Source organism: Dipodomys spectabilis, unplaced genomic scaffold, assembly GCF_019054845.1.
Source record: "Dipodomys spectabilis isolate Male_0828 unplaced genomic scaffold, ASM1905484v1 ptg000127l, whole genome shotgun sequence".
NCBI classification, from domain to species: domain Eukaryota; kingdom Metazoa; phylum Chordata; class Mammalia; order Rodentia; family Heteromyidae; genus Dipodomys; species Dipodomys spectabilis.
The window spans coordinates 1,578,132-1,606,080 of NW_024870804.1; the positions used below are offsets into that span (position 1 = coordinate 1,578,132).

Here is a 27,949-nt window from a genome sequence, read left to right on the forward strand (position 1 = left end):
AAGGCCTTGGTTTGAATAGAAATATAACACTTTGCTTCTGACAAAAGTTGCTGATGGTCATATAGCTTGAACTCAGGACCTGAGTGCTGTCCCTGAGCTCTTTTGCTCAAGACTAGCCCTCTACCTTGAGCTATAGCTCCTTTTCCCAGTTTCTGGTGGTTATTGGAGAGAAGAGTCTCATGGACTTTCCTGTCCAGGCTGACTTTGAACTGCAATTCTCAGATCTCAGCCTCCTGAATTGCTAGGATTATAGGGGTGTGCCAGCCTGTTCTGGTTTTCATTATTTATTTCTACCTGCTAATTTGGGAGTTAGCTTGTTTTTTTGAGATTTAACTGCTACATATAACATAAAATATTAAGAGGAGGGAAAGCAGCCTGATACTGAAATGCATTTTTCATTATGTATGTGAAATAAATTTTCTTTTGGATTTTTTTTGGCCTATCACTATAATTAGCATTCCTGATTTAAAAAAAAAAAAAAGTACTAATGTGCTATTACACAAGCCAAAAAGGACAAAGGAAAATGCTAAATCCTGGTTAGTTCCCTCCTAGCCAGCTATGGAAGGGATTTTATAAAGTTAGATGCTTGGGGAAGAGTTTTCCAAAGATGTCTTTTTATTTACTCCTTAGAACTCAACAGCAAAATAACCAGATTCTATCACCAGCAAAGGAAGACTGAGGTAAAGCATAAACCATATTTATGTACAGGTAGTTTACCTATCATTTAAATTGGGGTTCATATTTATTGTAACTACAAATGAACCTCCTATTTTTTTTTTTTTTTGGCGGGAGGGAATCTTTCAGTGAGTAATTCTAAATGGGATACAGGCTCCCACTTTGTACTTTGGAAGGTTCAAATATCACTTCCTACTTGTTCTCAATCTGTTGTGGGCACATCAACTCAGCTTCAACAACTTGGTGCCTTGATCTGATTGTGAGAACTCAGGAAAATGTATAAAGAAGGTGGACCCATCTGGTGTTCTTCCTACTAGTGGTCATAGCTTCCTACCAGTGGACACAGGTAGCAGCAGCATTCCAACAGGGGTAGCAAAAGCACATTCTTTAGATCATACATGCTGGTTCCAGCCTCCCCTACCCCTCCTCATTGACACCTGCTCCTCCAGCTTCCCCTATAATCCCACATTTACCTAAAAGGCTCCTAGTAAATTCCATTTCCACTCAAATTTGCCAGAATAAGTTTCTATTTGACTGACAACCATAAATGTTGGCAGGTGTTGAGTATTTCATACTGTTTTCTTTCTTTTTTTGTCGGTCCTGGGGCTTGAACTCTGGGCCCGAGCGCTGCCCTCAGCTCTTCAGCTCAAGGCTAGTACTTTACCACTTGATCCACAGCACCACTTCCAGTTTTCTGGTAGTTTATTGGAGATTAGAGTTTCACAGCTTTTCCTGCCTGGGCTTGCCTTTGAACCATGATTTTTAGATCTCAGCCTCCTGAGTAGGTGTGAGCCACTGGTGCCCAGCTCATACTGCTTTCTTAGTTGTCATTTTCTTGAATTGCCAGTCCTCAGGGTTGAACTCAGTACCTAGTTGCTGTTCCTGAGCTGCTTTTGCTAAAGGCTAGTACTCTACCACTTAAGCCATAGCTCTACTTCCCTTTTGGTAGTCATTTTACCCAGAGCCTCAGCATATGTTAACTTTATTAACATTATAACTATACTGTATTAACTTTTTGATATCATTAGAAAAATGCTACTTTTACAGAATGTTTCAGAGGACTGAGTACTTGCCATACATACTCCAATTATTCTTCAGAGTTGTACCAGGTTTAACTTCCTACAAAATCTTAAAACAGGTAATCTGATAGAGTCGAAATGAACTCATAGCCAATACCCTCTGATTCTCATTCCTGATCTACATGACTCTCAAAAATGTTACTGTTATTCTATTTTATACTTGTACTTACATTTTCAGTACAGTTCTTTTCAGAATTTCATTGGTTGAAATTACACAGCCTGGACTTCTGCAAGTGTTCGAATGCTTGTGAAGAAAAGTCTGTTACATTGGAATTGCTGTGGCTTAAGCACAGAAAGTGGATTTAAACTCTTGTTTATTTTTTTCATCCTCAGTATCTAATATAGTGCCTTGTGCATGGTAGTTACATAGAAATGTTTTAACTGTATTTAATATTAGAAATGTTCACTAGAAGCCAGGCTTGGGTGGCTCACACCTATAATCCTAGCTACTCAGTAGGCTGAGATCTGAGGATCAAGGGTCAAAGGCAGCCCGGGCAGAAAAAGCTGAGAAACTCTTATCTCTAATTAATCACCAGAAAACTGGAAGTGGTACTGTGGCACAAATGGTAGAGTGCTAGCCTTGAGCTGAAGAGCTCAGGGACAGTGCCCAGACCCAAAGTTCAAGCCCCATAACTGACAAAAGTAAAGTTCACTAGAGAGTAAAAAGGTTAAAATCCGTGCTAGGAAGGGGAAAATAGGTCCAAAGCTTGATCCCACTGAACCAAGTCAAAGGAATTAGAAAATGGCACTGATCTCTCCTCAAATCTGTCTCCAGTCAACTAGCTGGATTTCAGTTGTCCATATAGAAGTTGTCTTTATGATAGAAGAGGTTAGCCTGCCGGTGATAAGATACATAGTTTGAATCCCAAATATATTTGAATACTGTATGCTAGAATTACTGTATGCTAGAATTAAAAATCAGGAATTAAAGTTGAAAATCAGCCCTTATTTTACTACACTTAATTGTTGTTGACTGGGCAAGATATATCCCAATTCGCTGACTAACCACTTAGTCTAGATTCTAGAACTATATTAATTGCCCTGTCATCCTGTGGCAACTGCCAATGATATTTTTATTCAATCCCCTAAAGCAGGCTTTTAGTTCAGCTCTAAATAATTTAGCCATTGTTTATTCTTTTCATTATTATTGTTGTGGTGGTGATATTTTATTATCTTTAATAATAATAACTATGTACAAGTTGTACAAAGATGTTACTATTCAACATGTCAGTTTATGAGTACAATGCATCAGCTTTTTCATCATTCTCTCCCATTCATTCCAAACTTTGTTTATTCTTGATTATTTTTTATAACTAAGAAAGATTTTTTGGGCAATGCTGTACCAAAGTTATGTAAAGTTCCTACTTACATGAACTTTCAACTCCTTAGATTATCAGTCAGAGACAAAGACCTAGTGTTTTATCATTGGGCACAAAGGTAGAACTCTATGATGTGGCTTATAAATCTCTTCTGGCTCCTATATATGTTTTATTTTGTGTGGGTGTGTGTGGGTGTGTGTGAGTGTGTGTGTGCGCATGTGCCTGTCCTGGGGCTGCTTGGACATAGTCCCTGAGGTGGTTTTTTTTTTTTTTTTTTTTTGGTGGGGAGGGGGGAAAGGCGGGGAGAAAGTTGTTGAATTGTTTTTTCTTCTCAAGTCTAGAGCTCTGTCATTTGAGCCACAGTTCCACTTCTGTTTTTCTTTTTTTTTTTTTGGAAATAAGAGTCTCACAGACTTTCCTACCTGGAACCACAATCCTCAGATCTTAGCACCTGAGTAGCTAAGATTCTGGGCATGAAACCCTAAGGTCCTGCTGTTTACACATCTTTGCTAACAAAATATATTAGATGGTCAGGTCTCAATTTACAGGCCTGTGAAGAGAGGCAGTAATTCTGTTAGCAAGGCATAACAGAATATGAGTGAATCATTTAACACCTAGAAGAATGAAGAAGAGTTATCCTGGTGGAAAAGGAGGAGATAGTGTAGAAAACCCACCATGTGTCTTTTGTCTCTTCGTAGGTGTCAGTCTCCAAGGCCAGTAAAGAGAATTTTGGGAGGGGGTTGCTGAGGTTTTTAATGAGAGGAGGTAATTGAATAGAGGTATCCAGATAGGGAAGAGGTGAGAGGAAGAGATTTTTATTTTGTAGCCTCCTAGAGGAGTTTGGCTTAAAGGAGAAATTAAGAATTCAGATACCAAAGTGGGTAGACTCAGGAAAGAGAAAATACCAGACAAGAAAAGTCAGAGGAGATGGCTAGGAGATTTAGAGCAGAGAAGGACTTAGTGGGTGAAAGGATCCATCCCATCCATCCCAGGGGACCACGAAGAGGTAGAAAGATTATTATAAGGTTTATTAGAGGAGCCATATTTCCCCCCAGAGAGAGAGCACATGGCAGCCTCCACTATCTAGGCAGCAGCAGGTTCTGGAGGGTAGGAAGTGAGGTAGATGGGAGTTCAGGTGGGTTTAGGCAGAGAGAGGGAGGGGCCAGCTGTATGGCAGGAACTCCAGGGCAGGGAGGAGCTCAGGTCTGGGTGGAGCTGGGGACCAAAGGTGGGCATAATGCTTATAGTGGGCAGTGTAGGACAAATGGGATGGGTTGGAGTAGAGGGAGTATAGGAGGACTTGGAAAAGGGAGGGGCGGCCAAGGCCTGGAATGAGGAGCAGTGCCACACACATAAGAGTTAGCCTTGAGAGAGAGGAGGGCTTTGGTCTTGAGAGCTTGCTGGAGAGGAGGAACTGCTGAAGAAGATGGGAGGGAGTGAAGTGGGAGAAGAAGCTGAGACAGTGACCAGTGACTGTCCAAGGGAGGAGGCGTAGGAGGAGCTGCTGAAGAGGGGCAGAAGTGACAGCTGGGGTGGAAGGAGGGAGCTGCCCTGTGCTGCCTGGGACCCCTCCCCTAGGAAGTTGCAAGGGGGAGGAGTCGAGAAGTCAGAGGCAATGGCCACAGTGGCAATGGCCACCATGGCAATTAGAACAGCAGGGAAGGCAGGAGGGAGAGAGGTTGAAGACAGTTCAGCCTTGAGAGGGAGAATTTAAATGACTTTTAGCTTGGAGAGAGATAATTTTTAGTCTGGAGGTAGAGAGAGTGAAGAAATGAGGAGTCCTGGATGTGCTCCATTTTCTAAGTGCTCACAAGAGTTGTATAAAGCCAGAATGATGATAGGGTTAAAGGTACCTTTAAGCAGCCATTTGAATTGGCTCTCTAGATCATAATCAGGCTGTGCTCAGTTGTACAGATCAATGAGGCACCTGAGCTTGAGGCCAGGGGCCAGTGAAGAGAGCATATTGGTCAGTATGCACCCCAGGGGGGAGTCAGATGGATCTTAGGCTGAGAATTACCAATTGGTGACTTGATCTAAGGCCAAAACAGTCCAGGAATCCCCAGAATGACTCTCCTTAGAGAGAATAATGGTAGCAAGACACAGCAGAAGGGTTGTCACCCAGCCCATTTGTCTTGGACCTCAGGCCCCAGGCCTTCTGCTGGAGTCTCACAGTAGCCTGGTACCAGGGCTTCAAAGGATTAACTGTGAGGAATCTCAAGTCCACTTACCCCATGTAGATGAAGGGTGGTGAATTGGATGTAGGAGAGCGCTCGGTAACAGAAGGGAGACCACGTGGTGGCTGTGTCAGTCTGGCAGAAGTCCAGGCTTTGGGGTTGCAACTCTCAGAGTGAGAAAGTGACTAGCACAGAGGCAATTGAGAACCAGGCTCCTGGGAAGCTTGATGAGCAAATTCACCGAGATAAACCTAGTTCCCAGCCCAAGTATTTTAGACTTTGCCAGAAAACCATGCAGATGTACAGGTACAAAAAAAGACAAAGAAAAGGTTTATTGCCAGTAAAGGTCCAGCAAGAAGACCCCTTCTCACAAAGGAGAAGTGAGAAGTAGTGCCAGTTAATTGTTTCTGAGATTTGGGGAATCTTTCTGCCTTACATGGTCATAGCTGCCCCAAAGGAATGCCTTCTCAGGTGACCCATATGACCTGTGAGGTTTAGGGTATCTTGCTGCTTTATATGGTTATAGCTATCCAAAGGAAAGCTCTCTCAAGGAAAGGGGGTTGGGGCCAGCTTCTAGACTCATCTCTTGTTGTGAGAACTCAGCAAGGTAAACAAAGCTTAGGCCCAGCATACAATATATGTATGTGTTCTCTTGGTTTTATCGATTTCTCTTTTAATATTAATAAGTTAATACTAAGCCAGGTGCTTATTTCTCATGTCTACAGTCATAGCTACTCAAGCCAGCTCTAGAAGAAAAGTTCATGTAAAACTCTTATCTCTAATTAACCAGCAAAAAAACAGAAGTGAAGGCCTGGTAGAGCCCAAGAGTTGAGCAAAACACCTTAAGATTTGGAGGCTCTGAGCTCAAGCCTGAGTACCTGTACTAAATCAAACACCAAGCCACAGGTGGTAGGCTAAGCCTTTCCCTAGAGGATCCTATCTGTGTGGTAAATCCATTTTATTTATTTGGTTCTTTGTAGTAAAACAGCAAGTTTACTGAAAGCAAAAATAGAATATAAACTCTCCCTAGAGAGAGGTCTTTGGGAGTCCATCTTGATCTTTATGGAGGTAAGTTGTTAGTACAGGAACACCTTCCATATCTCCTCCCCTGCGTGGTCTTTCTTTCACTGGCTTTGAGTTGGTCTTGCCCATACCACTCTGGTTCTTTTTTTGGTTTCTCTGTCTCAGAGCTCAAGTTCAGAACTAAGCCCAACTGGTTATGCTTGGTAGTGTTTGAATACTGAAGTCAATTTGGAAATGGATTTGATTGGTCATTTCTAATTGTGCATGAGGCACTGCTTTACTACAGATGTAGAATTTTGAGCAGAAACTCAGGAGGTAAACCCATTTTAGAGATGAAAATGCCAATCCTGGAAAGATAGACCATCTTTACAGACTGTCATACAACTTTTAAGTGGCAGAGCTGAAATTGAACTCAAGTCTCTCTGATTTCAAAAGGCTGGTGATTATTGCCACTGGGTTGCATGTAAGACTAAGTCTGTTGAATATGACCAGTCTGATTTGGGGTGATGTGGGGAAGTGATTTTAGTTTGAGGGTTGTTTTTGTTTGGATGTAGGGGACTAGACTCAGGGTCTGAGGCTAAGCATGTACTCTCTCACTGAGCTACACCCTCAGATCCACAGTCTGACTTCTTTTTAAAAGTATTGTTCTTCTAGGAAAGTGTTCTTGGGTTGTTATGAAAACTTTTAGAAATAGAATAAATCTAAAACATTCTTGCCCAGTACCAATGGCTCATACTTATAATCCAAGAGGCTGAGCTCTAGAGGATCATAGTTCAAAGCCAGCCTGGGCAGAAAAGCCTATGACATTTCATAACCAGCAGGCTGAGAGCTGGGTGCTGGTGGTGGCTTATTCCTGTAATTGTAGTTACTCAGGAGGCTGATATCTGAGGATCTCAGTTCAAAGCTAGCCCAGGCAGGAAAGTCCATGAGACTCTTATCTCCAATAAACGACCAGAACACCAGAAGTGGTGCTGTATCTCAACTGGTAGAGCGCTTGCCTCGAGCTGAAGAGCTGAGGGACAGTGCCCAGACCCAGAGTTCAAGCCCCACAACCAACAAAAAAAAGCAGGCTGGAAGTGTGACTGAAGTGGGAGGGTACAATCTGAGCAACCAAGACAAGCAAGTAGAGGTCCTTAGTTCAACCCTCAGTACTACCTAAATAAAGAATACACTAAATAGATAAATAAACTACAACTTTGATAATCATTACCCTACAAAATGTGTACCTACTAGTATAGTCCTTAGTTCAACCCTCAGTACTGCCTAAATAAAGAATACATTAAATAAATAAACTACAACTTTGATAATCATTACCCTACAAAATGTGTACCTACTAGTAGTGCCATATGTCAAGTTCTGGTTAATGAACTGTGAGCTAGAATGATCTACATCATTTGCAGGTTAGAGTATATATGCAACTGCTCTCTCCTCAACATTATTGACAATCCTTCAAATAATAATTGTTCAGTCCTCCAAGTCATAGAAAATCTCTCAGCTGATTTATGCCAGATAAGCAATGGGAACAAGAAATAAACAACACTCTGTTGTTTTTAAAATCATTGAGATTTGGGAGATTGTTTATTTCACATCATAGTATAGTTTATCCTGACTGGTTCAAGGCACAGATGCTTTCTATGTAAACCAAGCAAGAGCAAAACAAAATCTCCAGAGAACAGCCTACACAAATCCATGTTGTTATGGGAAAATTGTGTTAATTCAACTAACAAGTAGTATTTGAGAAAGCTACCTTGGGCTAGCCATTATCCAAGGTGCTAAAGATAGAATATCAAACAAAAATCCCTGCTTTCTTGCAGGTTATATTCTAATGGTGTGAGGAAAGGTAATGTCATGGCTCTAAAAATAAGTATTGTGCTGTTAGAGACCCCACCCATTTCTCATGACATGAGTGTCCATCTGGATAAATGAGAAATGTGGCCAGCCAACAAACTTCCTTAGTGATATTTAGAATAAAGCCTAAGTCAACTATGTGATAATCCAAACTATACCACCTGGAGCCCTGAAATGTATATCATTAATTTGACTTAAACTCTTAAACATAGGTTTTTTATTTCTATTCATAGGAAACAATGGCTCTTTCTTCTGCTGGCTGCACCTGGTGTCCTGCCTACTGGCCCAAAGGATGAAGTGGACTCAGTGTTTCAATCAATTACTCTGGTACCTAAAAGTTCTTTTGTCCCCTTAAAAGTCTCTGAAGGTACTATTGCTGTATAGCAACTATATCTCCCTTAGAGAAGAAGCTCACTCAGGCCAGAGGCTCAGAAGGTAAAGCCTGAAGTCAATACTAACACAATCCTTGTCTCTACTTGTCTACTACCACTCAAGTTAGAACTAAATTATAAACATATATGAAAACATATATAGGTCATACACATAAGATACACAAACTGACTAGAGTATGGTATACTCAGGGAAGTAATGCCTCTGAACAGCTAATGTACAGTTTAACAAAATGAATACCAGGAATTGAAACATGTTTTGTCATATGGGGTGAGATGAGAAGGGGAGGGCAGACAAAAGGAGAACAGAATGGTGGGCAGAATTAGTCATTATATTCAATGTCCCTATGTAAATATGGAACCAGGTAACTTGAGGGGATGAGGGTGGTTGGAAGAGATGGCGCGGGAGCAATGGAAGGGGATTGATCAAGATGCATTGTATTCATAAGCTGATATATTGAATTGAAATTCCTTTGCACAACTACTTAAAGAGTAAAAAAGAAAATACCACCAGTCATTCTGAACTAAGTGTGAATATGTGCCATCAGCTTGTTCCAGAGGGAATGAAGACAGGGAGAAGTGACAGCCATGTCCCATGTTTTTCTTCTTATTATTATTCCAGCAATGGTGAGGTAATGTGTATCTTATGTAGCTTATGTAGCGCTAGAATCCTGCACAGTCTGGTGCAAAGTGTTAATTAATTAATTAGTAAATATTTAAGGAGCAACTGTATCCTAAATAATCCTAGGTTCCAACCAACTATAGATATAGACATATAATACTGATTAACACAAGCTAGGAGGTCCAGGCAATTTACTGCCCTGCCACAGGACTTCTTAATTCACCATGATTAAAATGCCACTTGTTTGTCTAACACTTTGTTATGCTAAACCTTATTAGTAAATTATTGAGATAGGGTCTCTCTATGGAACCTGTACTACATAGTCAGTCCTCAGCTATCCAGTCTCAGCTTCATTTTTTTTTTTTTTTTTTTGATCTGTTATGGGGCTTGAACTCTGAGCCTGGGCACTGTCCCTGAGAATTTCAACTCAAAGCTAGCACTCCACCACATGAGCCACAGCGCCACTTCCGGTTTTCTGATGGTTAATTGGAGATAATAGTCTCATGGACTTTGCTGCCCGGGCTGGCTTTGAACTGCAATCCTCAGATCTCAGCCTCCTGTATAGCTAGGATTACAGGCATGAGCCAACGATTCCTGGCTCAGTCTCAGCTTCTTAAATGCTGGGATTACAGATGCATACACATTACTATTCCTACTAATAGCTAGTCAGTCTTATATTAGTAAAGCACCATAGAAAATTGTGGTCAGTTAAATGAATGACAAACATCATTTCTCACTAAAGGAAATCAGAACTTCTTGGAGATATGGCTGATTTTAGAAATGGGACAGAAAAAGTACAAAATGAAATGGGGCATTTTATTGTGTCAGAAAATAAGAAAGCTTTCAAAGGCAAATGGGGTCACATCAAAAAGACTATAGAATATTGAGCCTTGGTCATTCTCTCCTAAGATTACCCTCCTTTGTTCTCACTGTGGGAATGTCCAAATGTATTTTTTTGTCTTTTCACTGTCCAGTGTGTTTACTTGTAGAAATGGGAATTTTTTGTTCTCCTTTATCACTGTTTTTGTTGCTGTACGTTTTATCTTGTATGCAAGGGGGAGGGCAAGGGGAAGTACTGAAATGGTGGAACAAAAGGTGAAGAAATGCAGCAGTGATACACACTAAAGACTGTGTTGAAAATGATCTATGTAACTAGGGGGAGAGGGAGGGAAAACCTGTGAAAAAGCAAGGGAAGGGTGACTGTTCAAAAAGAAATGTACTCATTACCTGACTTACGTAACTGTAACCCCTCTGTAAATCACCTTGACAAAAATAACAATTTTTTAAAAAGAGAGAGAAAAAAAGACTAAAGAAGCCAGCCTGAAGATTCCCTTCTGGACAGTTTAAGCATTTTTTTGCTACTTCAAACAATTTTATTTTGCACATGCAGAATATAAAGAAGTTAGTTTTTAACCCTTACTGAGTTAATGGTCTAATAGAAGAGAGAAAATATATCAAGTTATAAGCAACTCTGGAATATACTCACTAGCCAGTTGATAATTTTCATAGCTATGATACAGATGTTTCATTTTGTAATGCCAGTTTATAATTATTTAGAAGGAGATAACACTCAGTGTACAAGGTCATATCTTAAGGTGGAATATTTAAAAATATTTAGTATTTTGCTAAACTTTAGCTGAATTTCAGTTATAGATTAACAATTTTTGAAATATCCAGAAATCTTGTGTGTTTGTTGAGGAATCAACAGGGAAATTAAAACAATGTGTATATATCCACATTATATGTTACATATTATATATTTACTATATATAGTATTTATATATTGCATATATTTACTATATATTGTACTTATTTATTATGCAAAAAGTACATAAATTTTATATATTATATTTACTATATAGTATTTCTTATCTATATTTACTATATATTGTATTATAAATACTGTATGCAGTACTTACACTATATATACTACCTATATATAGTACTTATGAGTTCATAATCATACTTTGAAAATTCATTAGTCATCATTACAGGTTGCTGGGCATCAACATGCTAAAAATTGATGATGAAGATGAGGATGAAGAAGAAGAACATAAAGAATACAGTGTTAAAATAAAACTTGGCCCTGCGCAATTTACTTAATCTCTCAGACTCTGCTTATAAAATTACAGTGTTATTTCACAGGATTTTTGTGAGGATTAGGGAAATAATAGCATGTACCAGGAAATTTCAAGGTAATATGCATTAGAAAGTCCTGAGACATAGTAATAGCAGCAGATCACTGAGAATTTATGACACTCTGCTTCTGAATTGATGTGATTTTAAGACCCTAAGAAATGATTCTAAGTTCTAAGTCTCTGGTCAAGGAGATAACTTATCTAATTGTAGATTCTGTTCTGACATGATTTCACATGTTCCTTTCGAAACCTATGCCCAGTTTCAGTTGCTATAGTTCCGCCTGTTGCAGAGAAGGAGTATGCTCCCTGAAGGCACAGCTAATGACCAAACTGCATGTCCACATGCTCCCTGGGGTCTCCTGAATAATAAGGGCCTTGGTGCTTAAAATCCTCAGAAGAAATCTTGGTTCTTCCAAAAGAAGCATTGGAAAGCTGATGGCAATCCAATGATGACTTATTATCTTGCTTTCTTGTTGAAGTAGGAGATTCCCACAAGACATCTATATTCTCAAGAAAAATAGAATATGCCCTGTCCTTTGTAAGAAGGAGACATTAGCTCTTTCAATACAAATGGATCAAAGACTTGAGAATACACAGGGAGCCAAACAGGTCCCAAGTGATAGTGATTGGACAGCCTTGACCCCAAATACTGTACGGTGGCCCTTAGGATAGAAAGAAATGTAAGGAGTTTATTTTAGGAGCAAATTGTTCAGAAAGTAGTACAAAAAAATAAAATACACATGAGAGAGAAAATTGGGCCCTGCCTCAGATCCCCCACTCCAGAACCTAAATATAGTACACAACCAGCATATACTAAATGAGACAGATTCCTAGATTTGTCTATCAGACAACCAACTTCTTGGAGTAGCCTGTGTTCTCAACCCTATGACCACCATAATAGCTTCTATTTCCTGATTCCTACATCTCTAGAGTATAACCAGCTGTTCCCTCGATAAACACTTTCATGTTTATCCAATCACATATACATTAATTTCTTTAAATACTGCTCTCTAGCCAGAATTTCTCTCCTGGGAAGATGCCATATCTTTTTCGTCTCTGATGCCCCATTTCCTACTATATGCTTGAAATACTGTAGTAGTCCAGTGATTATTTCTCCCCTGACAATAATTGCTATGTGTAGTTGATATATGTATGGTCTTCGTCAGACTTGACTTTCTAAAGAGGATGTTGGTTCCAAACCCCCTCCTCAGCAGAATATACAGACTTAATGGCTGTGTTCCAACTATGTCTCTGCTTCTAACCTTCATAGAGTTTGCTTTTATCAAAATGTATGTTGCTGAAACGCTATTTGCTTGGGTATAGAAATAAACTAGAGGGGCTGGGAAGGTGGCTCAGTGGTACAGCGCTTGCCTTGCATGCATGAGGCCCTGAGTTCGATTCCTCAGCACCACATAAGCAAAAAAAAAGAAAAAAAGCCGGAAGTGGCACTGTGGCTCAAGTGGTAGAGCGCTAGCCTTGAGCTGAAGAGCTGAGGGACAGCGCCCAGGCCCAGAGTTCAGGCCCCACAACCGGACCCAAAAAAAAAAAAAAAAAAAAAAAGAAATAAACTAGAAAAAAGCTGATTGCTGAGTTTAGTGTATGATGATATTGAAGATGATTTTCATAGGAAGATCTAAGAGAAAAAAACTTCCTTCTGAGCCAGGAACCAGTGGCTCATACCTGTAATCCTAGTGACTTAGAAGGCTGAGATCTGAGGGTTGAAGTTTGGAGCAGACTGGGCAGGAAAGTTCATGAGACTCTTATCTCCAATAAAAAAATAAAGGAAGCCGGAAAAGGAGCTATAGCTCAAATGGTAGAGCACTAGCTTTGAGAAAAAGATGCTCAGGGACAGCACTCAGGCCCTCAGTCCAAGCCCCAGAACTGGCAAAAAAAAAAAAAAGTAAAAATAAGTTAAAACTTTCATCTGGTCTCAATAACAGAAAAAGTTAACATATTTCTGAACAACTGGTCTGTGTTGCGTTTGTCTTATAGACAAACTCTCTTTAGAAAGAAAGCTCTAGCCAAATTTCTGGCTTTCTTCTAACAAATGTGTAAGACTTTGGTATTTTGTGTACTTATTTCCCATTATTTCCCCCCCTATTTTGTCCCCTATTTCCCCCCTATCTTACTTATCTGCATCTACTTTAGAGGAAATACTTTATTCTGTTCCTCAGTAGCCATATTTATTTATTCACTAAATATGTCCACTTGTGGGCATGATGCAACTTCTCAAATGTTGGATCAGATTAAACATAGCCACCATTATTTCCTCTTACATACTGATTTTTATGCACTACATATGTATGTATATAATCAATCTTTCATTATATTTCTGTAGTTGTAATTTTAGACATGATTTTTATTTTATATTATAGTCTTAGATTTACAGAAAAGTTGCAAAGCCAATATAAAGACTTCCATTATGCCTTTCACCCAAATTCCATTGTTAATACCTTACATAATCATTATACATTTGTCACAACTATAATGCCAAAATTAGTACTTCTCTTTTGTTGTGTTTGTTCAGACAAACAAATGATTCCAAAATGAAATAACCTTAGGCATGTATTTAACAGTGCTGTTCCTTTAACCATAGTCCCAGTAGGTGCTCAATAAAAGCCAAAAGTTCGAAAGATTTCTCAATATCTCTTCTAATCAATCAGTTAAGAGTTTAAATGTGAATCCAGGCATTGATGGCTAATGCCTATAATCCTAGCTACTCAGGAGGCTGAGATCTGAGGATTACTTTTCAAAGCCAGCCCAGGAAGGAAAGGCCTGAGGCTCTTAGCTCCAATTAACCACCAGAAAACCAGAAGTGGCACTGTGGCTCAAGTGGTAGAGTGCTTGCCTCGAGCTGAAGAACTCAGCGACCGTAGCCAGGCCCAGAGTTCAAGTCCCAAGACTGATCAAAAAAAAAAAAAAAACAAAAAACAGTTCAAATGTGGTTTATTTGGTTGTCCTACTTTGTTAGGTTTTGCCCAGATTATAATCACTACACCAGGGCTGGAAAGTTGGCTCAGTGGTAGAGTGCTTGCCTTGCATGCCTGAGGCCCCGGGTTCAATTCCTCAGCACCACATAAGCAAAAAGCAAAAAGCCGGAAGTGGCGCTGTGGCTCAAGTGGTAGAGAGTTAGCCTTGAGCTGAAGAGCTGAGGGACAGCGCCCAGGCCCAGAGTTCAGGCCCCACGACCGGACCCAAAAAACATTAATATATATATATATATATATATATATATATATATATATATAATAAAAAAAGAATCACTACACCACCATAACTGAGCATGCTAGTGTCCTGGACTACTTGGTAATCATATCAAGAGATTCTGGGATGGACTATTTGCTCTGCATGGATCTCAATATCATTGTTTCCAGGAATGAGACTAATCCATTAATCTCCTGGGGCTCAGCTTTTGTTTGGCAATGAACCGTGGGAGGAGGTTGCCCCTGTATTTCCTTTCTCTACTCAGTCTTATAAGCTACTGTCTCTTTAACCACAGGTTGTCCAGAGAAACAAAATCTCTCCTCCCAGAGGATAACAATCCTCCCAACTGCACATCTGAGACTTGAAGCCACAATGACATAGATGCCCCTAAAAGAAGGGGGCAAAAGCCAACTTTCTACCAGATACAGAACTGAGAGTCTTTGTGAAGATGCGGAAGATCTTTCTGGATCCATAATAACTTTTGCTAGTAAGGTAGGTGCATGTCCTAACATCAAAATGACTGTGACTCTAGCACAGCAGCAGAAAAGAGGCACACTGCAATGCCATAATTGGATCACTGCAAAACCTAAGCAAAGAAGATTGTCTCTCTTTGACAGTTGAACTGTTCTACTCTATAAAGACTGGTAAAAATGTACAAAAATCAGAGATAGCTTTTCCTTTCACTGGACCTGGTGAGAACAAATGTGGGCTAGAATGTCTGCTGCTTGCTAAGTGAACAGCCTGTGCTAAATTACTTCCTTTTAATGCCCCCCAATGTCTTGTATATAAAATAATTGTATGTATGTGAGGTAAAATACCTTCCTTCAGGACTGCGGGAAAAATTTAACAAGATAACAAATAGATGTTATTAATGTGATAAGTCTTCAATTGCTCAATAATTTTTTTCCACTGATAATGTTTCTCTTAACACTCTAGAAGTCACTAAAGCCTTAGAAATTACTTAGTTCAACTCTTACTTTCATAGGCATTTTATTTTATTTATTTATTTTTATCTTTTTTGCCTGTCATGGGCTTGAACTCAGGGACCGGGCACTGTATATGAGCTTCTTTGGCTCAACACTAGTGCTCTACCACTTGAGCTTCAGCACCACTTCAGGCTTTTTCTGTTTATGTGGTATTAAGGAATTGAACCTGGGGTTTCATGAATGCTAGGCACGCACTCTACCACTGAGCCATACTCTCAGCCCTTCAGAGGAATTTTCTAAAGGTATTTTATTTTGTTCATGTGATTATATTCAAATTTCTACAATGATATTTCAGTTAAACCTGTCAACAACTCTTATATTTGAACCTAGAATCAGATTAACTTACCACAAAACCCCAAGTCAGGAAACAATTCTGCTCAATACAAAATGGCAGCCCCTCAGTTTTGTAGTCTCCTTAAAGTCTCCTTAATGCTTTCTCTTTATTTTTTAGCCACCAACATGTCTTTTTTATGTCTTAAATTCATGTTTAACCATAGCAATGGTTAATTCTATATATTTATATAAGGTATTTATATACTTGTATTAATGAGAAACATAATATCGTTCCAAATTATATTATGTATTTGCCAGGCTTTATGTTTTAAAATTTGAGAAACTCAGGATTCGAAGTATTATATGGGTAAGTCTTATTTTGAAACATAAATTAATATGAAATTCATATTCTGTTGACTTTATTTCACAAATTTGTATATCATCCTTGAGCAGGGGCCATGCTAATCTTCTCTGTATCGTTCCAATTTTAGTATATGTGCTGCTGAAGTGAGCACTCTGTTGATTTTATTGAAAGGGTGAGGTCAACAAAATTCTCCTGGGCCCATCCTCTTGACAGAGCCCACTGACTTTTATCTCGATAAAGAAGAAAAGGTAAGCTCCCAATTTATATGTCATATTTTAAAGTAGTAATTAAAGCACTTTCTGCATTGGTAGCTGTGACAGCAAAGTGTTGAGCACCATATACATATTACCACAATGTTCTCAAAACTGTCTTAACAAGCTATATTTTTTTGGGCTGGGAAGGTGGCTCAATGGTAGAGCACTTGCCTTGCATGCTCGAGGCCCTGGGTTCGATTCCTCAGCACCACATAAGCAAAAACTTAAAAGCCAGAAGTGGCCCTGTGGCTCAAGTGGTAGAGTGCTAGCCTTGAGCTGAAGAGCTGAGGGACAGTGTCCAGGCCCAGAGTTCAGGCCCCACGACCGGACCCAAAAAAAAAAACCAAGCTATATTTTTATTAGCCTCCCTTGTACAGGGTCTTATCAGGCTTATTAGCCTTGAATCTATTCTGAAAACTCAAAAGCAAATCAAAGAGACAGAAAAGAAGACACGTTATTGACAAAATCATAAAATAGTTTAATTAAAAATCTTACTCTTTAAGATGATAGTATGGATTACTAATAATTACATGTGCTTATGTAATACCTACTTCACATTGCTCATGTATAGAATACATAAAATGCTAAAGTATGTATTCATTTCCATTCTATTTACATACTGTAATTTTTTATTTGTTGATATATTTATGATTTATTATAATATGTTAAATTTGTCCATGGAAATAAAAATGATTCATGAAAATCATCATCTTTTAACTTGGAGAAGATTGAGAAGAGATTTGCATTAGAAAATCTATCTGGTATCATTTCATGTTATTCTCCTTAGGATCAGGAAGCAAGAGAGCTCTAGATATCTCATGTCTTGGAAATCTTTCCAGTTTATTATTAAACCAAACCAAGAAAGATTAAAGTGATGGAAGTGGTGCCCACAATGCTTCAAAGTAGCAGGTGGCAGGCATACTGGTGTGACATTAGAACAGGCAGAAGTAAATATCAATGGCTCCAATCCAATAGCTTTTGTATTATTTTTAGTATGTCAAACAGCCAAAGTCTTCCAGCATAAATAGCACTTGATTTTTTTCATGCTCAGTATTTATTGGGTCATAGCCATGTCCTCAGTCCCCAGTATCATAAAAAGCTCACAACTAGCCAGTGAATATAGTTTTGTCACTGATGAATGAAAATGAAAGCCTGAAAGGTTCATCAGCTTGGAAAAAGTCATTCAGAGAAATAACTGTGAATTTAAGTGTATGTATATGCATAGTATGTCAATGTATCACATATGCATGTGTGTACATGTATGTTGTGTGTGTGTTAGGAGAATGAGGGTCTCACTTTGGGCAGATAGTGAGTCATTAGTACAGCCTACTCTTATTTTTTTATTCCTTTCTTCTTGTGATACCTCTACCACATTTCCTAAAAATTACTGAAGTATGTCTCATTTATTTTTTGATATATATTATAATTATTAACACATATTGTAATATTTCCATACATGATCTTGCTTACTGCCTTGACACAACAGAGAGCTGAACATCAACCACATTGCCAGATATAGCTCTCTGGGTCTAAATTATTATATTTGTACCAAATAGACTTATCTACATGAAGCTGGGCAGCCAAAAGGTTGATAACAATGAGACAAAAGCATTTCCTGCACTATTTGTTCTTTGTTTAGTTGTCATTAATGCTGCAGATCCAGGTTCCCTTTGCACCTGCAGATTTTTCCATTCTATGCAAATCAACTGCGTAGAATTGAAGGGCAAAAAGTGATGGTGTTCAAACCTTCAGTGGAGATGTGAGTCAGTGGGATCATAGCCAATGTGAGACCTTGAGTTCAAACCCTGGTACCACTGAATGAAAAACAAGGAGGGAAGGAAGGAAGGAAGGGAGGAAGGGAGGAAGCAAGGGAGGGGAAAAGGAAAGAAGGAAGAAAGGAAGGAAAGAAAGAAGGGAGGGAAGGAGTGTGGGAGGAAAACTTTATTGAAGAAAGTAGCATAAAGGATACAATAGCAAGAAGATTGATTAACCAAGCTCTGAAGTCAGCCTCTAAAGTTTCAGACCTTGCCACCACAAGATGAATGACCTTGGGCAAGTCCTTCAGTCTGAATGAGCTTGTTTCTTCATCTGCAAAATTGAAATAAAAGAAGCTTCAGCCTCATAAATTTGGCATCAGTGTTGAATGACATCAGGTACATAAACGACCTGGCCTAGACCAGGAACTTCATGAACATTGGCTTTTCTTATTGAGTCATATTTATACTATTAATTTGATATACTGTTTCTGCTTATACATTCTGGGTGTGTTCCAGAAACAAAGAACATATATAAAAACAATAATTAATAATACAAGCTGGATAAGTCTCACATGAGTAGTATGATCCAAGTTAAGGAAATTCAAAGGAAAGGGGGATTATGGAATTAGGTGGAAAAAAGTTAGATTATAGATGGAGTTCAGAAAGGGTGAGTGGCTTTACTAATGTCACAAAGCTAGTCTTGAAAGAGTTGGGATTAAAGTCCAGCTCTCCTAATTAATATTGGAAGACTGTCTCAGAAAACTGCACCACAATAGCACTAATGAAAATAATCTTAAAATATAAGAAGTTTACAAATGAACTCTTTTTTACAAGCTAGGCATGTTGCACATATTTTCTCATTAAGCCTTTGTAATAACACTGGGAGTTAGGTCTTATATTTTCCCATTTGATAGATGAGATCATTAAGGAGTAACGTCTTATAGCCAGAACATATCTGAGCCAGGTTATTGAAGGTTTCTAACCAATTATATTGGAGGCTTGAAGAGAAGAGGAAGGCAGGGCAACCAGTATCAGGGAAAATGGCAAGCCACATCTCAGTGGTAAACATGAATATGAATATTCCCTTTTTATTATCTTTAAGTAGGCATACAAGAGGATTTCAATTCAGTATGTCAGTTCATGAGTACAATGCATCTTGATCAATGCCATTCCTTCCATCATTTTTCCTCATCTATCCCAACCCCATTCACCCCCTCAAGTTACCTGATTTCATGGATATTCATGAAAAGTAAATGGACTACTTTTACTGAAAGAAGATATTCACCCAGAAGAAGTAGCAGATGGAATAAATACAAGAATAAAATAGACAATTGGAAGGAGGCCTTGAATGCCAATCCAGGCAACACTGCTGGAGAGAAAGTAGAGACAGAAGACTTGAACTTGACAATCCTATAGTAATAATGAGTGAGTGTGTGAGAGTGTGTGTGTGTGTGTGTGTGTGTGTGTGTGTGTGTGTGTGTGTGCGCGCGCGCGCTGGTCCTGGGGTCCTTGAGCCACAGTTCCACTTCCAACTTTTTTGGACTCTCACAGACTTTCTTGCCTAGGCTGGCTTTGAACCACAATCTCAGTTTCCTGAGTAGCTAGGATTAAAGGCTTGAGGCACTGGCATCCAGAATTATAGTGATTTATGAATTCATTCTGGTCATAGACAGAAAGAAGAGGAACAGTCCATGGCAAGGAAACCCATCAATGGCTGAGAGCAACAACTCCAAAGGAAGGAGTTGAAGGTGGAAGTTTTTCAACTTGCTAGGTAGTACCACAAGACAACTTCCAAATCTTTTCTGATACCCCCCTACCCATCTTTCCCCACAGACCGTGGTACTTCTCCACCAGCAAAGTCCTGTGGAATCATGAATTTTTTTCACTACCAGATATTTAGATTCAGCTGGTTCACCAAGCCAGCTGGCAGACATTTCCACAGAAACCATCAACTTGGGGCACACCTTGCTCTTGCTGACTTGGAAGCCATCAATCGTTGTGAAATGTCACTGCCTAAGAACTTTAACTTTGCTGGGGATGTGATAGATCAGTGGTCACTAAAAGAGAAGGTATATTATGGCTGGACTTCACTGTATGCTTCCCCTATCTCTGTCTTTTTTCTCCTTGCTTTGTGGTCAACTTTTCTATTTAATTCATTTTTTTTACCTGCCTTAACTTGTTGTTTTTTGCTTTTGTTTTGTTTTGATTTGTTTTTGGTGCCAGTCTTGGGGCTTGAATTCTCAGCCTGGCTGTTGTCCCTGAGCTTTTGTGTTCCAGGATAGTGCTCTACGACTCGAGCTATAGCTCCACTTCTGGCTTTTTTAAATTTTTTTGGTGCTTAACTGAAGATAAGAATTTCACAAACTTTCCTGCCTGGGCTGCCTTCAAACTGTGATCCTCAGATCTCAGCCTCCTGACTAGCTAGGATTACATGTGTAAGCCAATGGTGTCCAGCCTGCCTTAGCTTTTGTTGTTTTCTACTTTCCTTCCTCTTTCCTCAGTGATCATAGATACTCAACTACTTACAGCTTTCTCTGGAACCTCCTTAGTTCCTTCACTCCTTCCCTACTTCCTCCACTATGATGAATCAAAAGACATCTCTTTGGGTTTGAGATGGTCACAGGCTTATCCAAAAAGGTAGTAATTTCAGGGCTGGGAAGGTGGCTCAGTGGTAGAGTGCTTGCCTTGCATGCCTGAGGCCTTGGGTTCGATTCCTCAGCACCACATAAGAAAAAAGAAAAAAAGCCAGAAGTGGTGCTGTGGCTCAAGTGGTAGAGTGCTAGCCTTGAGCTGAAGAGCTGAGGGACAGCGCCCAGGCCCAGAGTTCAGGCCCCACAACTGGACCCAAAAAACAACAACAACAAAAAAAAAAAAAAGGTAGTAATTTCAGCTTTAGTTTTATCAGTATAGTAATCATTGGAATAATTGGAGAAGAATCAGAGAGCGACAAGAATCAAGCAAGCATGCCTTCCAGAATCTTGGAGTAGGAAAAGGGCCTTCTTTACTGTTCCTCCACACTATGCCAGCACTGAGCTAAGCACTTTACCTTTCAGTGCTTATCAAAATGCACTGTGGGACTTGTGGTTCAGAAGTAGATGTTAGGCCCTCAATATACAAGATATTCAAGAACACTAAAATAGTCCTCCTATTAATTACATGAGGAAAAATGTCCTTGAAAATCAGCATCATTCATACCTTACATTGCTGAAGTCTCTTCTGAACAGAGAGAGCAGATAGGAGTTAATCAATTGCAAGCCAGGAATGGTAGTGTACATGTACAATCCCAGCACTCAGGAGGCAGAGGCTAACTTATGTTACAAAGTAAGATCCTGCCTCAAAAACTAGAAAATTTGCTAGGCACCAGTGGCTTGTGCCTATAATTTTAGCTATACGGGAGACTAAGATCTGAGCATCGGAGTTCCAAGATATCTTAGGCAGACAAATCCAGATACTTTTATCTTAAAATAACAATAATAAAAAACTGGAAGAGGAAGTGTGGCTCAAGTGGTAGAGCAGCAGACTTCAGCAAAAAAAAAAAAAAAAAAAAGAAGACTGTGAAGCCCTTTGAGGCCCTAAATTCAAGCCCCAGTACTGACACACAAACACACAAAAACGTTGTTAATCTTTACGTAAAATTTATGGTGATACTTTTACTTTCACTGAAATATTTCTGCAGCCTTTTTTAAACAAGACTGCTGATTTTCTAATTATAGTGCTAATTAAATGCATTTCCCTTCTCAAGTAGACATATACAAATGAGTTGAATTAAAGACAAATAACAAGCACAATAGTGCAGATGCAGACAGATCTGGCAGAAACACTGATCAAATGATTGAGAAATGCTAACCTATAATATTTCATCAAATCCCCATAACTACGCCAGGGAGGGGATAATTTCATGAGGGGATAACAAGTTATCCCCTCACAGAAGTTAAGCTGCTTATCCAAGATCACACAGCTCCAAAAGAACATGAACCAAGTCCCTGATCTTACTGGTCTACACCCATATTAGGACATACCTGTAATATGATACCATTCAGGGGCAATGGAGTTGCCTGATATGGAACATGGACAAAATCATGAGGAAAAGAAGGAGGCTTAAGAAAGCTCACAGATGTACTGAAATGTAAATTGTGCTTTGAAGTATTTTTCAAGCAGGATGGTATTCCAGATTGGGGGGAATGGGAAGAAAAGGAAGGAATGATATGTTCCCAGGAAATGCAACAAGCACAGAGGTTTTTCCAATACTTGTGACTCACTCTATTGTATGATCCTTGAGAAGCTTCCTCCAGAAATCAATTAAGTGATACCCATCTCTATCCTATCCCTGCCTATAAAACCTACACTTCAAAGTTCAGGTACTAAAACATGTCAGGTTCCTGATCAAACTTGGTATTCCCCTTAAGGTTATTTGGGTGAACAGAATCTAACTTAAGCAAGAAAGAAATTTATCAGAAAAATATGTGAGAGCTCCCCAAATTGGGGTAGATTCTGGAGAGTCTGTCTTAGTGAAGAAAGAAACCAGGAAAACTACAGGGAGTTTGGGAAGTTCATAAATATTAACTATTTTACTGCAATTGCTTGCTACCTTTTGGTTCTTGGAAAACTCAAAAGTCCAAGGATAAAGGATTTGATTGGCCCAACTTTGGTCACATGCCCACCTAAGCTCCTGGATGAATTGTCTCAGCAAGGTCATGTTTAATAGGTAAGGAATAGTTTCCCCAAAGACAAACTAGACTGCTCAGGAACAGGTGTTAAGGAGGAGGAATGGCAGGTGTTTTAGCTATGTGATAACCAGACATATAGGCCTTCTGTATTAGTTGGCTTTCCATCACTGGGATAGAATAGCTGAGATAAATAACCTAAAAGAAAGAGTTCTTTATTTTGGCTCACAGTTTTAGAGGTTTTAGTCAATGGCTGCTTGACCCTGCTGCTTTGGGCCTGTAACAGCATAGTACCTTGTGGGAGGAATGTATGGGGGAGAAGGCCTGGCCTGTTCACTTCAGGGTAGCTGGGAAGCAAAGTGAGCAAGAAAAAGGAAGAGTCTAGGATCCCACATCCCCTTCAAGAGCATGACTCCCAATAACTTAACTCCCTCCCTCTAGGCCCCAGCTTGGACTCTAGTGCCACAGATTATTGGGAGGTGGTAGAATCAAACCTTTAATAAGTGGGCTTTTCCATGACACTTCCAAATCATAGCAACTTTTTTTTCTCTTTTCGATATGTCATCGGGCCAGATTGGGGAGAGACCAGCCAACCCAGCCCTGTGGTGGGTGAATGGCCAAGGAGACGAGGTGAAATGGAGCTTCAGAGACCTGAGTACCTTATCCCGAAAGGCTGCCAATATGCTCACCAAGCCTTGCAACCTGCAGAGAGGAGACCGAGTGGCTGTGATTCTACCCAGAATCCCTGAATGGTGGCTTATCAATGTGGCTTGCATGCGGACAGGTCAGTGCCAACCCCCAGTTGTGAGATTCTTATCTCCAATTAACCCCCAGAAAACTGGAAGTGAGCTGTGGCTCAAAGTGGTAGAACACTAGCCTTGAGCAAAAAAAAAAAAAAAAACCCCTTGGGGTCAGTGCCCAGACCCTGAATTCAAGCCCCATGACCAGCACCTCCCACCCCTCCCAAAAAATGAAGAAAGAAAGAAAGAAAATACAAAAAAGAGAAGAGGTTAAAAAAAAAAAAGGAAAAGAGGTATTTTAGAATTCCTTGATTTGTGAGAACATGAACAAATGTAGACCTCAGCTTAAAAAACTCCATTCCTTTCCACAAAAAGATTAACATATTCAATTACACACTTCATCCCAAAGTAGCAATATAATGCACCCCAAATAAAATTTTTTCCTTTACAGCAGAATCAGCAAACCAGGTCCTGTAAACCAACAATCTGTTTTTATAAAGTTTTGATATGGCCATGATCATTCATTTACATATTGTCCTTGATCATTAATTATAGTTATCAAAATATTAATTATATTTATCAAATTATCTTTATCAAATTATTGTGAGATAATAAAATCATACTGTTAACCTAATAAGAATTTTTTTAAAAGAATTTCATAATAGTATTGAAAAATGGATTTGCTACTAATATGATACATCAAAAAGCGTTATTTAAATTTTTTGCATTACTACAAAAGCGAACTTAAAATGTGAAATCCATTGTGAGCTGGGAGAAGATTAGGGTAGTTTGTCATAAAAATACATATCTAATAGTAGTTAAATGAACTTATACATATTATGAAAACCAAACAGAAGGTAATACTCAAAACACTCAATCAAGCTGGAAGCCAGTAGCTCTTAGCTGTAATCCTAGCTTCTTAAGTATCTGAGATTTGTGGTCCAAAGCCAGCTGGGCAGAAAAACCTGCAAGACTTTATCTCTAATTAATCAGCAAAAAAGCCAGGTTGGAGGTATAGCTGAAGTGACAGAGTATCAGCTGTGAGAAAGAAAACCTGAGCGAGAACTTGAGGCCCTAAGTTCAAACCTTGGTACCATCAAAAACTCAAATGTATCCAGGTGCTAGTGGCTCACGCCTGTAATCCTAGCTACTCAGGAGGCTGAGATCTGAGGATCTCAATTCAAAGCCAGAGTAGGCAGGAAAGCTAGTGAGATTCTATGTCTCGTAAACTACTAAAAAATAAGCTGGAACTGGAGACATGGCTCAAGGGGTAGAAGAGCACTAGCTTGCATCAAAAAGAAGCTCAAAGACAGTGCCCAGACCCTGAGTTCAAACTCCAGGACCAGCACAAACAACACACGCACACATCTCAAATGTAAAGCATGCAGCTGAAAATACTGTCTTCTAACTTGTAATTATTAAATCTTTTATATTAATATTGAGATGACTTGTACTATATAGCATATGGGAAAATACATTAATATAACTGTGAGGTGTAGGCAACAAAGCCTAAAATATTTGCTATTTGAAATCCACTATACATAGTCTCCCAGTCCCCAAGCTGGAGATCTATCCATTGACCACAACCACATCACAAATCCACCCAGGAGATTAATTATTTATTAGTCATTAAGAAAAAGTGGTGGGGCTGGGAAGGTGGCTCAGTGGTAGAGCGCTTGCCACGCATGCATAAGGCCCTGGATTCGATTCCTCAGTATCACGTAAGCAGAAAAAGCTGGAAGTGGCTCTGTGGCTCAAGTGGTAGAGCGCTAGCCTTAAGCTGAAGACCTGAGGGACAGCGCCCAGGCCCAGAGCTCAGACCCCATGACCAACCAAAAAAAGAAAAAGTGGTGGGACTGAGGATGTGATTCAAGTGGTAGAGTATTTGCCTAGAAAGTGCAAGGTCTTGGATTTAAGTCCTGGTACTGATTTGTAAGATGTAAGTGATTTTTAAGATACATAATATTTTTTTTATTTATATATATATATATATATATATATATATTCTTTTTCTTTTTTTGGTCATAGGGCTTGAACTTTGAGCCTGGGCACTGTCCCTGAGTTCTTCAGCTCAAGGAGAGCACTCTACCACTTGAGCCACAGAGCTACTTCCAGTTTTCTAGAAATAAAAGTCTCATGACCTTTCCTGCCCAGGTTGGCTTTGAACCACAATCCTCAGATCAGCCTCCTGAGTAGCTAGAATTACAATATTTTATATTTATACTTGAATGAACATTGCATAATCTTTTTTAATGTTTAAGTTTTGTATTTTCTGAGTCATGAGTCAAGTCAGAAACAATAAATAAGCATTTTATGAACTGAAAAAAATGCCAATCTTATTTTTGTCTTCTTTTTACGTGTGTACTGTCACTGAGGCTTGAACTCAGGGCCTGAACACAGTCCCTTACTTTTTTTTTAATATTTAAGTCATTGTACAAAAGAGTTTTGATCAAACATGTCCATTTGTGAGTACATGTCAGAGTTTGAGGGGATTCTTTGTTTTTGTGTCAATACTGAGTCTTGAATTCAGGTCCCTATACTCTAACTTAGCATTTTCGCTAAAGGCTGATGCTCTTCCACTTGAGCCAGACCTTGACTTCTGGCTTTTAACCGGTTAATTGGAAATAAGAGCCTCTTGTATTTATCTGCCTGGACTGGCTTGGAACTGTGATCCTCAGATTTCACCCTCCTGAGTAAGTAGGATTACAAACATGAGACACTGGCACCTTCTTCTAAGATGTTTTCTTAATCAATTTTCCTATCTTCACATATTTATTAACCAAGAGGGAATACTATCTAAAAATTTTAAAAATATATATTCATTAACAGTCTCCTTCCTAGAAATGTAACTACACATCTTCCTATTTAGCTTACTTCAGGAACTTACCATGAAATAAGTAAGTATACAGCCCAGGAAAATATGTCTTTGAATTCTGGCTCTTGCCACCTTACTGACTTTACAACCCTTGGGTGAGGGCTGGGGGTGATGCTTAGTGTGCATGAAGCCCTGGGTTCGATTCCTCAGGACCACATACACAGAAAAGGACAGAAGTGGAGCTGTGGCTCAAATGATAGCGTGCTTGACCTGAATTGCTGAGGAACAGTTCCCAGACCCTGAATTCAAGCCTCAGGACTGGCAAAAAAAGAAAAAAGAAATATACAATCCTTGGGTGAGTTGTTACTAGTTTATAGTAAAATACCATGCATTCAGTGTGTTCAGTACAAGGTTACCTGTAATGCCATTGCTTCTCATTGATTTACTTCAAAAGTACAAACTTCTTTTCTGTCTAATATCTAACTCTGCCATTTATCATTTCCTTCGAACTGGTACATTTGACACCAGGGCTAGCTACAGCCAGTTTAAAAAGAAGTGAGAAAGGAAGATACATTATGTATAGTCATATACTTTAGGCATCTTTCTGTGTTGTTAAACCTCTGGGATCTAGAGATCTGAGAGCTGGTTCTACCACTTATCAGGTATGCCAAATCTCATGTTCTACCAAATAACAATTGCATGGACCTGTTAGGACTGCTTAGCACAGCAGTCTTCTGAGCATATCAGAGTTCAAAATTTGCCAGTAAAATTTCTGGACACATCTTCCAATATTATTCTGCTGTACTAATATAGTATTATAAAGCATACAAAAAGCTAACAACATTTTTAAAATCCTGTTATCAATAATTTCTTGATGTTCTCTTGTTTTTTTTTAAATTCTCAATGGATTTTCTTGCAAAACTCACTTTGGAGACTACTGGTTGAGAGAGCTGAATGAAATGGTATTTGTGAGGATGTGTCACAAGGTGCAAAGTGCTATTTAAGTGTTGCTTAATAATTATTCAAATATTACATTAACATGCTACATATTAATACCCAACCACTATAATGTCCCCTATATGCCAGAAGACACAATTTTACCCATTTTATAGATGAAGTAAGAAAGGCACAGAGAAATAAAGGTCAAAAAGATACTAAGGCTAAGATTAAACCCAGGTCTGTCAGACTCCAAAGCCAGTAATCTAAAAGTTTCCTAGTGATCAGGGTCCTGTGGAATGGCCCTGAAGACCAAGCAGGATTAGATGATGGCTGCATTCTGAGCTTTCTCCTCACCCAAGTCCAAAGCCCAAGTTTCCCATAATCCACAGACATACACTATGGACAGCAGTACTGTTCAGCTCAGAGATCGCTATCCTTCACAGGGCTTGTCTTCATGCCAGGAACAACCCAGCTGACAGCAAAAGACATCCTCTACCGACTGAAAGTATCCAAGGCCAAGTGCATTGTGGCCAGTGAAGAGGTGGCCCAAGCAGTGGAGTCCATTGCATCAGAGTGCCCTAACCTGAAGACTAAACTCCTGGTGTCTCCACAAAGCCACCATGGATGGCTCAACTTCCAAGACCTATTTCAGTGAGTATTTTCCCCAGCCTCTGTAGGACCAGCAA

The 27,949-nt window shown here is 39.3% G+C and overlaps 1 protein-coding gene and 1 non-coding gene across 7 annotated transcripts in view; one reads left to right on the forward strand and one right to left on the reverse strand.

Moving 5' to 3' along the window:
• The window catches only part of LOC122116190 (acyl-coenzyme A synthetase ACSM4, mitochondrial), a 49,998-nt gene that overhangs the window by 1,053 nt on the left and 20,996 nt on the right, over positions 1-27,949 (forward strand). For 3 of the 6 annotated variants that reach the window (XR_006148907.1, XM_042689846.1, XM_042689849.1), the window contains exons 2-7: positions 8,352-8,445; positions 14,767-14,963; positions 16,222-16,342; positions 19,939-20,174; positions 23,343-23,553; positions 27,707-27,914. Coding sequence is in view for 5 of the 6 variants with exons in the window: in XM_042689846.1 (XP_042545780.1) it covers positions 19,977-20,174; positions 23,343-23,553; positions 27,707-27,914 (617 nt within the window). In the remaining variant the exon portion in view is untranslated. Of the gene's footprint in view, positions 1-649; positions 681-8,351; positions 8,446-14,766; positions 14,964-16,221; positions 16,343-19,938; positions 20,175-23,342; positions 23,554-27,706; positions 27,915-27,949 lie in introns of those variants that run through there. The other 3 variants (XM_042689847.1, XM_042689848.1, XM_042689850.1) reach the window with 3 other exon arrangements.
• LOC122116209 lies at positions 16,139-16,245 on the reverse strand. Its single transcript, XR_006148915.1, has one exon. It is a non-coding gene; the product is annotated as a U6 spliceosomal RNA (small nuclear RNA).